Here is a 15,703-nt window from a genome sequence, read left to right as displayed (position 1 = left end):
AAATTAGCCTCTGGGGCCATCAAGGGAGCTGCGAGAGGAGGGATGAGCCAGCAGAAGACCATGGCCCAGGAAAAAGAATCAAAAACTACATGTTCAGAGGCACAAATAGTAGGCAGCCTGGACTCCAGGGCTAGGGAACTGTAGTGGGTAGAATGGTGTCCTCTCACATTCATGCCCAACAGGAACTTGAGAATGTGACTTTATTTGGAAATGGTTCTTTGCAGATATAATTAGTGAAGAGGTCATGCTGGATTAGAGCGGACCCTAACTCCAATGTCATCCATGTCCTTATATGCCGAGGAGAGGACACCGATGCACAGATGGAATGTCAGGGATGGCTGGCAGCTGCCAAAGGCTGGACGAGGAAGGGAAGGACCTCCCCGCAGAGCTTCAAGGCAAGCGTGGCCCTGCCAATATGTATGTTTTGGATTTTGGACTTCTGATCTGTTGGTTTTTTTGTTTTTTTGTTTTTTTGTTTTTTTCTTTTTTGGTCCAGTCGTGGGGCCTGAACTCTGGGCCTGGGCGCTGTCCCTCAGCTCTTCAGCTCAAGGTTAGTACTCTACCACTTGAGCTACAGTGCCTCTTCCAGCTTTTTCTTTTTGCTTATGTGGTGCTGAGGAATCGAACCCAGGGCCTCAGGCATGTAAGGCAAGAGAACTCTGGGCCTGGGCGCTGTCCCTCAGCTCTTCAGCTCAAGGCTAGCACTCTACCACTTGAGCTACAGTGCCTCTTCCAGCTTTTTCTTTTTGCTTATGTGGTGCTGAGGAATCGAACCCAGGGCCTCAAGCATGCAAGGCAAGCGCTCTACCACTGAGCCACCTTCCCAGCCCCTGATCTGTTGTTTGAAGCCATCGAGTTTGGGATCATTTGTTATGACAACCACAGGAAAATAACACAGGAACCAATACCTAAGTCTGGCCCTATGAGATCCTGCTGACAACACTATCATACTCAGCCCACTATATTTTTACCAGTCCTGAGGCCCTAGACCCTGCTCCTATCGTTTTGGCACTCACAAACTCTGAACCTAGCTTGAGGGACACCCCCATCACCACCACAACACCTCTCTGACAATTGTTCCCCATCTATGAGCTCTCAGGCTACTTATTTTTAGCCCCTGATTCTACTGGCCTTATATGGCTCTCTGTTCCTCTCCTGTGCATAAACTCCCCCCTCTCCTGGTTTGTAAGCTCTTTGAGGACAGAGAATCCCAAGGATATTAACAGTACTAAGAAGGATCTTGATTGTTCATGTCTGAAACATTTCTGGAATATTTCTGGAAGCGGAGGGCAGCGGTAGCATACGTTCAATGTAAGAACCCACCACTGTTGTTATAATCCTTTTTTTGTTGTTGGTCATAGGACTTGAACTCTGGGCGTGGGCACTGCCCCTGAGCGCTTTAGCTCAAGGTGAGCGTTCTACCACTTGAGCCACAGCGCCACTTCCAGTTTTCTAGTGGTTTATTGGACATAAGAGTCTCGCAGACTTTCCTGCCCGGGCTGGCTCTGAACCGCAATCCTCAGATCTCAGCCTCCTGGGTAGCTAGGATTACAGGCGTGAGCCACTGGTGCCCGGCTCTTCATAGTCCTTTTAAACTTAAAAAGTACCTCCAGAGAGTATTTTAAGCATCTGATAGCCATTTTCCTATTTTAGTCACATGACAGCCCCATTCTGTAAGTAGGCAAGTATTAATATCCCCACTTTACAGACAGGAGAACCAGGCACAGAGACCATAAAGGGTCTTGGTGGCTTATTGTACCTTGAAGCTCCATCAATTCAAAAAGGAAATGAAGACAGGAGGCAGGGGGGAGAAGGGGGACCACCGCGGGACTTCTAATTCCATCACCATTTGTCCCCAGGCTTGCTCCATTCATCTCTACCTGGCCAGGGTAAGTGCGAGATCCTTTCTGAACTTTTCTAGACCCTCTCCCAGGTTCCAGAGAGCACTTCTGGTCTCTCAATCTTCTTGGGTAGGTAACAGTCATCTTCCCCCTAACACTTGGAATAAAGGTAGGAGGGAAAAGTGAGTCACCAACAAACTGGCTAGCGTCTCATGGCAGATGCAGGCATGAAGGGAGGTAAAGCCATCACAAAGGAAATGTGCATGGCTTTGCCAAGCCTTCACCTATTGCCATCTAGGGAAAATTCCATGAGACAACTGAGCAGCCTAACCTCATGGCCTCTTGGAAGAGGATCAGGGGCTGCAGTTTTGGCAGTGACCTGTTAGGGGAAGGAGGGAGGAAAGGAGAGGGCTCCCAAACCCCAGGGCTCTCCTCTGGCTTGGTTCTGGGCTGAGCTCCCAGCTCTACCCACTTCCTGCGAACACAGAACTCCAGGCTAGGCTTTGCTTGCACCTGTTTGAGCTCAGAGTGCAGTCAGTCCCTGCTCTAGAAGGATCCAAAAATATCTAGGAGGGAGGAGAAGAGGGAAGAGTGAGCCAGAAAGGGAACAACTAGGGAGACAGCCACTTGGATCGGCGTTCAAGGCCCCAACCCATCGGGGTGGCCTTATCTCCCCTGAACATGAGCCTCAACATTCTAGCCAAAGCTGTTCTCATCCCTCCCCTGCCAGAGCGGTGCTCTGGACTCCCCCATACCCGGCTCTCAGGACCATCTTCCCATGTCTCTGCCTACACAAATCATCTGCTCATTCATTAGACATTGTTAAATGCCCTCCAGTCAGGCAACCACCATTCTAAGTGTTTGTGAATCCTGTACCACAGCGTTCCTTATTTGAAGGAAATCCGTTCTAAGCCCCCAGTAGAAGCTTGAAATCACAGATAAGGCGACAGATACTGTATTTTTTCCCTGCTCATACATGCCTATAATAGAGTTTTAATTTATAAGTTAGGCACAGTAAGAGATGGACAAAATAATAATAATATAAAACAGCCAGGCGCCGGTGGCTCACCTATAATCCTAGCTACTCAGGAGGCTGAGATCTGAGAATCGGGGTTCAAAGCCAGCCCAGGCAGGAAAATCTGTGAGAGTCTGATCTCCAATGAACCACCAGAAAACCAGAAGTGGCGCTGTGGCTAGAGCGCTTACCTTGAGTTGAAGAGCTGAGGCACAGCGCCCAGGCCCAGAGTTCAAGCCCCATGACTTACTATATATATACACATACATACATATATATAACATATATATACATATGTATATATAGTTATATATAACAATTATAGCATATATAATACATAATTGTTATATATATATATAAAACAATTGTAACAGCTTATCACAGAAATGTTACTTAAACTTATGAACTACTTCTCAAATTTCCCATTTCATATTTTCAGACCCTGGCTGATCACAGATCGACCCACAGATAAGGCAACCCCACAAACAAGGGGAAAGACCACCTTTCCTACCACATGAGGGAGCGCACAAGCACGGTCCTCTGTCCTCTCAGAGTTGGCTGTCCAGTGATCATCCCTTCCTGCAGGAGCCAATGACGCTCCGGCCCTCCACGGAGCCCGACCTTCCCAGCTATCCTCTGAACTCCAACCGAGCTTAGGCTGCAGGGGGTGTTAGTTACATTTTTTATCAGTGCAAGTCATTTCTCCAAATAGAAGGTCAGCTCCCGGGAGGCAGAGACACAACCCATTCCTGCCGGGAACTTGCAGGGCTGACAAGGATCTGAGAGCTGGGCCTCTCTCGCCCACCTCTCATGTCAAATGCCCCACTCCTGCCTGCTCCAGCTCCCACAGCACCCACACTCTCAGCATCACACTCTCCTTTTTTCTTGTCGGTTGTGGGGCTTGAACTCTGGGCCTGGACGCTGTCCCTCAGCTCTTCAGAACAAGGCAAATGCTCTACCATTTAAACCACAGCGCCACTTCCGGTTTTCTGGTGGTTCACTGGGGATCAGAGTCTCACAGGCTTTCCTTGCCCGGGCTGGCTTTGAACCATGATCCTTAGACCTTAGCCTCTTGAGTAGCTAGGATGACAGGCGTGAACCATCGGTGCCCAGCTACACCCTCCATTTCTTTCTGATCACTTTCTAATTCCTCGCTCTTACCTGAGTCTACCCTGCTTTTCCTGACTGATGGGTAGGCTCCCAAAGAAAGACCTTACCTCATTTTCCAGCACTGAGGACTGGCCCACAGCCCACGATCACTTGGTGTCCCACATACTCCGAACTGAGGATAGAGACGAGAGCTCTCAACACTACAGAGAAGGACTCATGGAGAAAAGTCCCTTCCTATTATCTAACATGCTGGCAGTGAGCTTGTGAGCCCACCCCAGCTGGCCTAACAGTCCACCCAGAGCTCTCCAGAACCGCATATAGCAACGGCCACCCTGCTTTCCCATCGTCCCCATCACCCCATCTCAGGAAACGCAGGTTCCTGGAACCAGCTATAATCCCAGATGCCTGGAGGTACAGGAAGGACGGAGAGGTTGAGGCCAGCCAAGGCAAAGTGAGTAAGACCCTAGGCCTCTGGGCTGGTGCGCACAGACACGGGCATGGAGGGCTCAGGTGCCCTCAGAGTCCAGCCTTGGGGCAACTCAAGGAGGCTCCTCTCCATGCAGCTGGGAGAGGACTGCAGTAAAAGGACCCTAACCAGGGGCTGGGAAGGTGGCTCAGTGGTAAAGCGCTTTCCTTGCATTCATGAGGCCCTGGGTTCGATTCCTCAGCACCACATAAGCAGAAGAGGCCAGAAGTGGCACTGTGGCTCAAGTGGTAGAGCGCTAGCCTTGAGCTGAGGAGCAGAGGGACAGCGCCCAGGCCCAGAGTCCAGGCCCCATGAACAACAACAAAAAAAAAAGGACCCAAACCAGGAAGTATTATTCCCAGTCATTTAGGCACCTTAATTCCGATTATATTTTGACATAATCCTGCCTATTACCTAATTAGCGACAGCTTGACCATTAATTAAATTTAACGTATGACTGAGTTTACTTCTGATTTCATTCTAGCACTTTAATTCTGATTCTCCACCTCTAAGCCTCCCCCACCTCACAACTGAGCTGCCCTGGAAAGGCTTCTCTGGGTAGCCATTCAAATGACATGATGAGTGGTGGGTGTGTCCCCGGGGTGAAGGGGCCTGTGGGCACCCTGACTGAGTAAAGCCGCTTGGGACTGGGGAGGGAGGAGGCCTACACCAAATGGGACAAGACTTCCTAATGCTGGAGAAACACCACAGGACAAGCCAAAGCGGATAGGAAGGAGATCCTTTCCAGAAGCAGCTACATCTGACTCATCCCGGTCCCTCAATTATCCAAGTCCACTGCTTTCACCTGCTGAACACAGCACACTGGGAGGGGCACAGTGGATACCCAGTTTGTCAGCTCTACAGCTGGGCTTGCCGTGGTTCCAATTCATTCATTCATTCACTTATTCACTCACTCACCCATTCAGCATCAGGAAGAAGGAAGCCACACCCTATGACTCAGCCCCTTTGCACTCAGAACCAATGCACTATCTATTGCCTCCATGTTGTGATCAAGGGGCTCAGTGAGAACCTGCTCACCAAAGCAATGGGAAATTCCATCTTAGAGATACATCCCTGGAACTCCGGCCTTATAGATGAAGTCTGCCCAAGCTGTTGCGCCCTTGCCCTCCACTGGGGTGAGGACAGCCCAGCCTCACTGTGGATCATGGCAGCGGAAGCAAAAGATAGAGCCGATGTCAGCATCAGGATGGGGAAGCGAGCACCGCACAGGGTGAGTGCAGTTGGAAGACAGCTCCGGTTCTGACGCCCACCTGAGAAGGCAGGTGAAGACAGGGCCAGGGTTTCCAAGGAGCCTGGACTCCCAGAGAAGATGCAAGAACACAAGCACACCCGTCAATCATTCCTCTCATCTGTGCCCCTCTGTATCAAGTGCTCCCTCTTATTAAGATTAAAAGCCTCACAAATAGGAAAACACTACAGGGAGGCCTGAGCCACAGGGAAGAATGAGAACAAGATCATCACCCAGGTAACTTGAGCCATATGCATCCTATGACAACATCCACTTATAGAAAAGCTAAACTAAGCCGGGCGCTGGTGGCTCACGCCTGTAATCCTAGCTACTCAGGAGGCTGAGATCTGAGGATCGCGGTTCAAAGCCAGCCCGGGCAGGAAAGACTGTGAGACTTCTATCTCCAATAAACCACCAGAAAACAAGAAGTGGCGCTGTATCAAGTGGTAGAGCGCTCGCCTTGAGCTGAAGGGCTGAGGGACAGCGCCCAGGCCCAGAGTTCAAGCCCCACGGCTGGCCAAAAAAAAAAACAGAAAAGCTAAACTAAGCTGGGCACCAGTGGCTCACGCCTGTCATCCTAGCTACTCAGGAGGCTGAGATCTGAGGACCAGGGTTCAAAGCCAGCCAGAGCAAGAAAGTCTGTAATACTCTTATCTCCAATTAATGATCAGAAAAACTAAATCTCCTTCTAGGGCTGGAGGAACAGCTCAAGTAATAAAGTTGTCCTGAGTTCATACCCCAGTTCCAGAAGAATAAAACCAACTAATTCTAATGAGGGCAAAACATGGGCTTCTCCTAAAGTAAACTCAATAGGTATTTTCTGAATGTAGACCTTCGGTAGATTGGGGTAAGCTCAGGGCACTGTGGCTGGAGTTGGCAGGCTCACCAACATTCACTGAAATGAAAACACTGCCTCATGACTTCTCCTCCAGCCTCTACTTTCAGCTGCCACCTAGTTCTTCCCCAGCAGTGGAGACCAGGATCTAGGCTTGGCTTCCACACCATGAACTCCGGCAACCAGGCTCCCTTAATACCCCACAGAGCTCTTACAATATTAGATTGCTTCCTCCCCACTGTGACCTTCCATGCCCTCTACAGCAATTCCCCCATAGAGAAAACTGGCTGCCATGGAGTCACCGGGCCTGGCTCTAACCCTGGTGTCCACCTGCGGGCTCCTCAGAGCTCATCAGAGCCATGTTATGTGCCCCGTCAGACCTTCTTTAGACCTCTTCTGCCCTCTCAGAGCACCCCAGACTTTGCCATATTCCATCTCTCTCCCCTCTCCCCTTGCCAGTCTTTTCTCCTGCACAGAATCCTTCCCCACTGGCCCATAAACAGGCTTAGCCTTCTTTAGGCTTGAATTTAAAAAAAAAAAAATGTCCACTTTTTTTTTTGTCAGTCTTGGGGCTTGAACTCAGGGCCTCTGGGGGCCTCCCCAAGCCTCTCTGGCTCAAGGCCAGCACTCTACCACTTGAGCCACAGCACTGATTCTGGTCTTTTCTGTGTATGTGGTACTGAGGACTGAAACTCGGGGCTACATGCATGCTAGCAAGCACTCTACCACTACGCCACCTTCCCAGCCCTATGTCTCCACTTTTGTAAACCCTTCCACCACACATGTGTTACTGGCGTCTGACTCTGGACAATTCCATTTGGGTGTCTGCATCTAAAACTGTGAGCTGTGTGCTCACCAGATTCTCTCACAGCCCATCAGTGACTTCCGGGTTGGTAAAATCTGCCTCTCTGTGATACTGAATCCCACTGACCACCCCTCCAAAAGACACCCCTTCCCTGGCTCCAGGCCACCATCTCTCCTTGGGTCCCCTCCATCTCTCTGAAGCTCATTTATTATCTCCTTCCTACTCTGCAAGCCCACTATTCTCCTCTCCTCCCTCTCCTCCCTCTCCTCTTTTCTCCTTCTCTCTTTCTCCTCCTCTCTCTCCGCAATGGCTTCCTCAATACCAGCCTCTTTCATCTTTACATAAATGAATATAAATTATCCCATTTCTAGATTCTCCTAGGTTCCATCCTACTTTTTTTCTTTCTAACACATGGTCTTGAATATAGCCCAAGCTGGCCTCAAACTTGTGATCCTCCTGTCTCGGCCTCCTAAGTGTTGGAATGACAGGCATGTACCACCATGCCCAACCAATGCTACCATTCAAACCACTGTGAGCTTCCCATCCAGATGTCCATGGGCACTGACATGCCTAATGACTCAAACTGCACTTTCAGAGCTGGGCGCTGGTGGCTCACGCCTATCATCCTAGCTACTCAGGAGGCTGAGATCTGAAGATCACGGTTCAAAGCCAGCCCTGGCAGGAAAGTCCATGAGACTCTTATCTCCAATAAACCACTAGAAAACCTCAAGTGGCACTGTGGCTTGAATGGTAGAGCACTCGCCGTGAGCTGAAGAGCACAGGGAGAATGCCCAAGCCCAGAGTTCAAGCCCCACGACCGACAAACAACAACAACAACAACAACAAAACCCTGCACTTTTAGAATGTGCTCCCCCTCACACTCCCAGTGAGTTGTTTTTTTGTTAGTTTGTCTTTTTCTGGCAAGACTGTTCCTCCAATGACCTAAAGGAAACGCATTAGGACTCTGTTCTCCTGGCTCTCCAGGTTGAGAAGTCCGGTTGATCTGACCCCGCTCTCCGATGAAACTACCCCATTTCCCTACTTCCCTGCTTCACCAGAGTCGACATCCTCCTACTTACATTCCTGACGTGGCTGACTAATCTATTCCCCCTCATTCTTCTTCCTCCAACACCACCAGATGCAGTTTTCCTAAATTCCTCCACGATCACCCCCTGCCCAGACTATCGCTCAGGACCCCTCACGCCAACCTGGTGTCCAGAATGCACTTCCCGGTGCCCCCACTCCCACGTGCCCACCCTCAGCCGAGAGCGAAGCAAGGTTCTTCCGAGCCCCATCCTCTGACTCTGTTCCCTTTATGTGGAATTGACTCCCTTCCCGCCATCTTCCATTGACAATCCTGCTTTCCTTGAGACCCTGTGCAGTGTTCCTCATCCTAAAACACTTCCTTATCTACTCAGCTCAAGACAGCCTCCCTGCTTCCTGTGGCTCCTCAATTTCCTGATCCTCATCTATGACACTGATGCGTATCTTTCTGGCACAGGTATAGTACAGGAGGAAGATGCTTCTTCCTCTCTACTGAACTACAAGCATGCCAAGGACAGAATGCCTACCCAAATTCCTTAGTATCACCCCTGTGAAAACCAGCAAGTTCAAGAACTAACGCAAGTGGGCAGGGTGTTTGAATGAAGGGCTTGGTGTCCTTGAGTAACTGTATACCTAAGGCCTGCACAGAGCAGACTGGCAGATAAAGGAGAGAAATCTCTGTCTGGCCTGCCATGGAGCAGCTCTTTGACCTTCCTAGTAACAACTTGAGATGGGACAAAACCAGCATTTCCCAAATTATGGCCCCCTAGGCCACCAAGCAAGTGTGGCAAGCTACAAGTGCGGGATACAGCTTAAGCAGCTGGAAATGCTTCTAGGCTCTGCTCTTTCCTGGGCAGAGACCTGTGAGCCCATTTCCTTCCCTCTGCACCTCCCAGGGTGGAAGGCGGCAGTGGGAGGCTGGGAGGAGGCCTTCTTCTGGATACACCAGCAGGGGGGGCGGGGGGGGGTGAAGAGCTTCCTGACAGTCACTTGTGCCTTAGCCGGGCACTTCCAGTATGCACCAAGCCTCCGCCATGAAGATGACAGCACGGTAGCAGAGCAGATTGGCAAGTCTGCAGGCCAGGGCTGGGCTGGATATGGAGGAAGATGAAGAATGAATGAACACAGAATTCCCAGGTCCCCAATCTCTCTACATCAAGCAATAGGAGGGACAATGGGAAGCAAAGCCAAACCAGCCTTTGGCAGTCACTCCAATGGTTTAACCCCAAAGAACGCTTTCTCAGCATGCTACCTTCTCACCCCCAGACTCTAGGGAGTCAGAGGATCAAAAACATCGAAAACATCTGGGGAGAGAATGGTGCCACTGGGAGTACATCTGTCACTGGCAAGAATGGGTGCTTTCATTTCTCTGGCTTCCCAGTTCTTCCTGGAAAATCAGACTGATGGAATCGTCTCCAGGACTCTCTCCCTGTCCTTGAGCAGACCTGCCACCATGCCAGCTCCTCAGACCACGGAGAGGAGCCCAGGTAATCACAAAGGACTGAGGGCACCAGGCCTGGGATACTGACACGTCTGGTAACAGTGCCCACGCAGGTCCCTGGCACTGGTCCCAGTGACTAGAGACCAGAAGGGAAAGGGTACCTGGTCTCCTGGCAGGGAGAAGTAATAATGGGCTGCACAGCTCATCCCCTGGTCTAGAGGGAACCTGGAAGCAAAGTGGAGAGAAAAGAAAGAGAAGAGAAGCAGACGGTGCAGGCTTGGAGAGAACTTTTGTTCTATCCAACCAAGGGCAAGCAAAGTGGAGTGGAGTGGGTGGAGTGAAGTGGAGAGAAGACATGACCTATGACCAGGCTGGCAGAGGTTGCCACACACTAGGAAAGAATGCCATTATGGGAGTGAAGGAAAGCTACTTGAAACCACTCAGGGTGCAGGAGGAAGCCATCTTTGTACGTACAACCTGCAACTGGACAGAGTAGCCCTAAGTTTGGGTGGGAACAAGGAGGAAGGCAAGCTTGCTCAGCGGTGGACAGGCAGAGGGAACAAGCGCTCAGGACTTGGCCCCAAAAGGAAGCAGCTCAGAGGAAACGCGCATATGTGTGTGCACGCGCACAGGTACACACGTGTACACACTCACACACACACACACACACACACGCCTCTTCTCCCCACAGCAAAAGTCCCAACACAGCCTGTGGAACGGTCTAGATGTCATTTTTTTCAGCAGGAGGAAAGATAAAGGATGTCCCTAAAAGGCTAAAAATTCCTGGGGCCCTGCCGTGTGGAAGCTCAAGGTGGCAGCTGGGCTGGGCCCAGCAGAGGGGGCTGGGGAGAGGGTGGCCATGGCTTGGGCCTCAGGATCCAATTACGTGGCTGTTTCCATACTTAGCCACCTGACAGCCGCTTGGAATACTCACCACCCCACCACCGCAGCCCCACAGGGACCAAATTAACTCCAAGGGCAGACAAGGGCAGGACCCGGCAGCACATGCTCAGGAGAAAGAACCTCAAAGACCCACAAGATGGGGCCCCCACGGTCCCAGGCACAAGGACTAAGGGCTGATGGAGAAAACAAAGCAGGGAATCATAGATTCCTAGGGGGATCCCGGAGCACCTCCATGAAGCATCCCCAAGGGGAAGCCAGGTCCAGGAGTCTTAGGAACAAGAGAGGTGGCTAAATGATCGGGTGTCCCCTCCGCAACCTATAAATAGCCCCCGGGCTGCAACTCAAGCCAGCGCCTCTGCCACGCAAAGTGCTGAGGTATCAAAGAGAAGCCAGGGAGCACAGAGCCGAGCCCCCTCCCTGGTGACAGCCCCTCCTGCGGTCTCTTCCCCCCAAAATGGGGCCCATTCTTCTTTGGACTCTGGGTCTCATTCTGTTCCCAGCCCATCTCCCAACTCTCAACGCAGTTCAACCATATCCCAACAGACTCCAACACTAGCCCGCTGCTCACCCAGCGAGGCCCAGCCGTGCCCAGTGCCCCCCTTTATGCTCAGTCATGCAAACCCAAGTCTCCAGCTAGAGCCTCCACCCCAATCTCCCACTGGATGGAAGAGTGAGTCAAATGACCTCCGGCTCTGGGTTACTCTGTCCATCTCAGAGGCTACTCCACACTTAACTTTTAGGGGTACTCATCCCCAGCGTCTGCCAGCCACATTCTGCTCTCTGCCTGTGGCCCAGGCCTCAGGTCCATCTGCCTCTTGGGAGCCCCAATCCTGGCCCCATTATCTCCAGTACCTCACTCTCCCCATGGCCCGGCCCAAGAGAGGTGACAAGTGACACCAGCAAAGAACAAAGCTTTGCCATCCGCCCCAGTCCCCCACCCGTGAGATCTCATGGGAGCAGAGGACACAGTGGGGGCCACTCATGGGGGGGCGGGGAGGCATACCTGCTTGTGTTGAGAGCAGGAGCGAGGCCAGGAAGCAGCAGAGCAGGAGCAGCGCCCTCATGGTGACTGCCAAGAGAGCCCAGCTGCTCCTCGCCTCTATTTATACGGTGGGTGCAGGCGGCCGCAGCAGCAGGCGGTGGAGGGCGGGGGAGAAGGGTCACACAGTCACTAGGGCAACAGAGTGGACGTGATGGGGAAGAGGCCCAGACCCCAAGGCTGCCTCTGGTACCATCCCACAGCAAGGTAGGACCCAGGGCTGCATTTTCTGCCCTGCCCCCCAGCAGCTCCGGGATCACAAGATGCAGGTCTGATAGGACAAGAATATCGGGAAGTGGCGCCTGTGGCTCAAGTGGTAGAGCGCTTGCCTTGAGCTGAAGAGCTGAGGGACAGCGCCCAGGCCCAGAGTTCAGGCCCCACGACTGGCCAAAAAAAAAAAAAAGAATATGGAGAGAAAGTGGGGTGTCTCTTGGGCTGAGGTCCGGGAGTTAGGAATATAAATGCTCCCACAATATACATACACAGGCTTGACCCAAAGTCGGGGCAGGTCAGGGACCCGGACATTCCTCCAAATGAAAGAAGCTGAAGGGCAAATCCAGACAGATCCTGTTGTGTATGTGCATGTGTGTGTATGCACACACATGCACACACACATGTACACATGCACATGCACACATATGCACACGCATGTGTACATTTGGATTCATATTCACTGGATTTTTTTTTTGCCAGTCCTGGGGCTTGAACTCAGGGCCTGAGCACTGTCCCTGGACTTCTTTTTTACTCAAGGCTAGTACCCTACCATTTGAGCCACAGCGCCACTTCTGGCTTTTACTGTTTATGTAGTATTGAGGAATCGAACCCAGGGCTTCATGCATGCTAGGCAAGCACTCTACCACTAAGCCACATTCCCAGCCTCACTGGGCTTTCTTGCAAATGTCCAGTTAAGGGAAACCTGTGCTATCTGACCTTTGAGGCCAATGGCTGGGAACTAACCCTCCCAGGCCTCTGTGGAGAGAGTGCTGAGCAGAGGGAAAAAGAGGGCGGGGAGAGATGCAGCTGAAAGACATGGTATAAACCAGAGATGGAACAACAGAGATCCACTCCCGAGGAGCAGCGGGTCCAGAACGCCTAGCTGCCTCTGTGTGGCGCTGTTTGGTGCAATGTTTGGGGCACATGGTGGCCAGAAAAGCCATTTGTTGGAAGCCAAGAGACAGCAGGCACTGTCACCATGAGGGCAGGAGGCAGCCCTCAGCCATGGAGAAAAAGAACTGAAAGTGAACTAGGCATTAGCGACACAGCAAGCACTTCACATATTTAGCACCGCTTTATTGAGGTCTGAGCAACACAAAAAATTGCATGCTTGGGCTGGGAAGGTGGCTCAGTGGTAGAGCATTTGCCTTGCATGCTCAAGGCCCTGGGTTCGATTCCTCAGCACCACATAAGCAAAAAGAAAAAAAAGCCGGAAGTGGGCGCTGTGGCTCAAGTGGTAGAGCATTAGCTTTGAGCTGAAGAGCTGAGGGACAGCGCCCAGAGTTCAGGCCCCACAACCGGACCCAAAAAAAAAAAATTGCATGCTTACTTAAAGGAAAGAAACTGGTTGAATGTGGCATAAGTCTTTTACAATCAAGAAACGGACAGATTCCTCACCTCCAATGTTTCTCCTGTTCTTTCAAAATCCTCCCTCCAGGCTGGGAAGGTGGCTCAGTGGTAGAGTGCTCACCTAGCATGCATGAAGCCCTGGGTTCCATCCCTCAGTACCGCATACACAGAAAAAGCCAGAAGTAGTGCTGTGGCTCAAGTGGTAGAGTGCTAGCCTTGAGCAAAAGAAGCGCAGGGACAGCGCCTAGGCCCTGACTTCAAGCCTCAGGACTGGAAAAAAAAAATCCTCCCTTGACCCCTTCCAAGGATACTCATGATTGCTTGCTGTTGCTCCACATTGGTTTGCATTTTCTAGATTTCACTATAACTGGAACCATAGGGTTTGTGGCCTTCGTTATATCTTTTTCACTCAATGTAATTATTCTGAGATTTATATTATCAATGGTTCATTCCTCTTTATCGCTGGGTAGTCATCCACTGTATAGACAGACCAGTCACCTGACTGCTATCCAGTGACCTGTTGATGGATGGGATCCATTCTTTCCAAGGTGGGGTTAAAAAGCTGCAATGGTGCCGGGTGCCAGTGGCTCACGCCTGTCATCCTAGCTATTCAGGAGGCTGAGATCTGAGGATCGAGGTTCAAAGCCAGCCTGGGCAGGAAAGACTGCAAGACTCCTATCTCCAATAAACCACTAGAACCAGAAGTGGCTCTGTAACTCAAGTGGTAGAGCGCTCGCCTTGAGCTGAAGAGCTGAGGAACAGCACCCAGGCCCAGAGTTCAAGACCCATGACCGGGGGGAAAAAAAAAGTTGCAATGGTTTGTGTACATGTCAATTTACAGACACAGCTTTTAATTCTCAAATAAATGCCCAGGAATGGAAATGGTTGGGCCATATGGTGGAAGCTGTCCAACTTTTCTATCATTTGATATTCTCATCAACAGAGTATAGAAGCTCCAATCATTCCCAATCCTCACCAAAACTTCATATCATGTCTTTTTTTTTTTAATGCTGCTGGGGATGGTACCCAAGGCCAGGAGCAAGGCTTGTCAAGAACTCTACCCATGAACCCCACTCCTAACCCCATTAGTAATTCTAACATATGTGCAGTAGGATCCCACTACTTTTTAGGGGGGAGGTAGGGATAACAGGGCTTGAACTTTAGGTCCTCAACCACTTGCTGGAACTTTTTTGCTCACAACTGACACTCTATCATTTGAGCCACACCTCTGGTTGGTATTTTTGCTTATTATTTGGAGATAAGCGTCTTGAGGACTTTTCTGCTCAGACTGGCTCCAAACATCAATACTCAAATCTCAGCTTCCTGACTAGCTAGGGTTACAGACATGAATCATGTTTTCCTAATGATTAATGATATTAAGGATAGTTCTTTGCTGTGTTTTTTGATGAAGTATCCATTTGAATCACTTGTTCATCTATTGTAAGTTTTGTTTGGTTGTTAGTCATTTATGCATGGTAGAAATAAATCCTTTCATCATATACATGATGTGCAAGTATTTTCTCTTCCCATTTACGTGTCTTTCAAGTAGTAGTTTGTTGTTGTTGTTTTGGGGTTGTTGTGTTATTGTTTTTGCGGTTGTTGTTTTGATAGTAGTAGGGTTTAGTGTCATGGCGTGCGCTCAGCTGTGGGACACACATGTGATTGCAGCAGGGAGATGTTTCAACTTCTCAGTGCTTTTTCCTTTAAGACAGGGTCTCATGTCCACACTGGCCTCAAACTTTCAATTCTCCTGCCTCAGCTTCCCAAGTTATAAGGTTCCAGGCATCTACTACCACATCATTAAATTCTAATCTACAGACTTGCTAAGCACACAGATCATGAGTGTGTAGCTCTCAGAACTAACACAAAGTATGAGGAGAGGGGACTGGTGGGGGCAGGGTAGGGAGGACATGTGAAGGGCCTCAGGCCCCTTGGGCTGGGTACTGCAGTGTGCTCCCTCTGGCAGCTGGCTTGCTAGATCCATCCCCAAGGCCATCATCTCTCAAGGGTCTGGGAAGACCAGATCAGACCCTGATAACTCGGGGTCTGGGTTTGGGATCTGTTGCACCTTCCATAGTCCCCGGGAGCCCTCAGCAAAAGGCCTGTCCCATTTAATCTTGGTCCGTTTCTGATGTGCAAAGATCCCTTTCCTCTTAGCTGCTTAATCTAACATTGAGAATGTCCACCAAGACAGGCGACACCCTGGGGAACCTTGGACTTGGGCCCCCAGCTCAGGAAGCTCTGCAGCTGTCACTCCCAGCTCCTTTTTTCAACATCAAGGGTGTAGTGGAGGGGGGGGGCGGGCGGGAGGAGGGCAGCTTGCAGAGTTCATTCCTGGGTACAGCTGTTGGATTTAGGGCCCATCCTGCCCCTAGCCCTCAGTCCTACCCTC

General features: G+C 50.7%; 1 protein-coding gene across 1 annotated transcript in view; it reads right to left on the bottom strand.

Annotated features, from left to right (window-relative positions):
• Nucleotides 1-11,773, bottom strand: part of Srl (sarcalumenin) — a 35,600-nt gene extending 23,827 nt beyond the window's left edge. The window contains exons 1-2 of the mRNA XM_013011220.1: nt 11,713-11,773; nt 5,590-5,703 (exon numbers count right to left, since the gene is read on the bottom strand). Of these exons, the coding sequence (XP_012866674.1) occupies nt 5,590-5,703; nt 11,713-11,773 (175 nt within the window). The remainder of the gene's footprint in view (nt 1-5,589; nt 5,704-11,712) is intronic.
• Between the last annotated feature and the right edge of the window lie 3,930 nt (nt 11,774-15,703).

This window comes from Dipodomys ordii, unplaced genomic scaffold (genome assembly GCF_000151885.1).
Source record: "Dipodomys ordii isolate 6190 unplaced genomic scaffold, Dord_2.0 Scaffold14, whole genome shotgun sequence".
Classification (NCBI taxonomy): Eukaryota; Metazoa; Chordata; class Mammalia; order Rodentia; family Heteromyidae; genus Dipodomys; species Dipodomys ordii.
The sequence above is the reverse complement of the archived record's forward strand: the minus strand, read 5'-3'. Positions and strand labels throughout refer to the sequence as shown.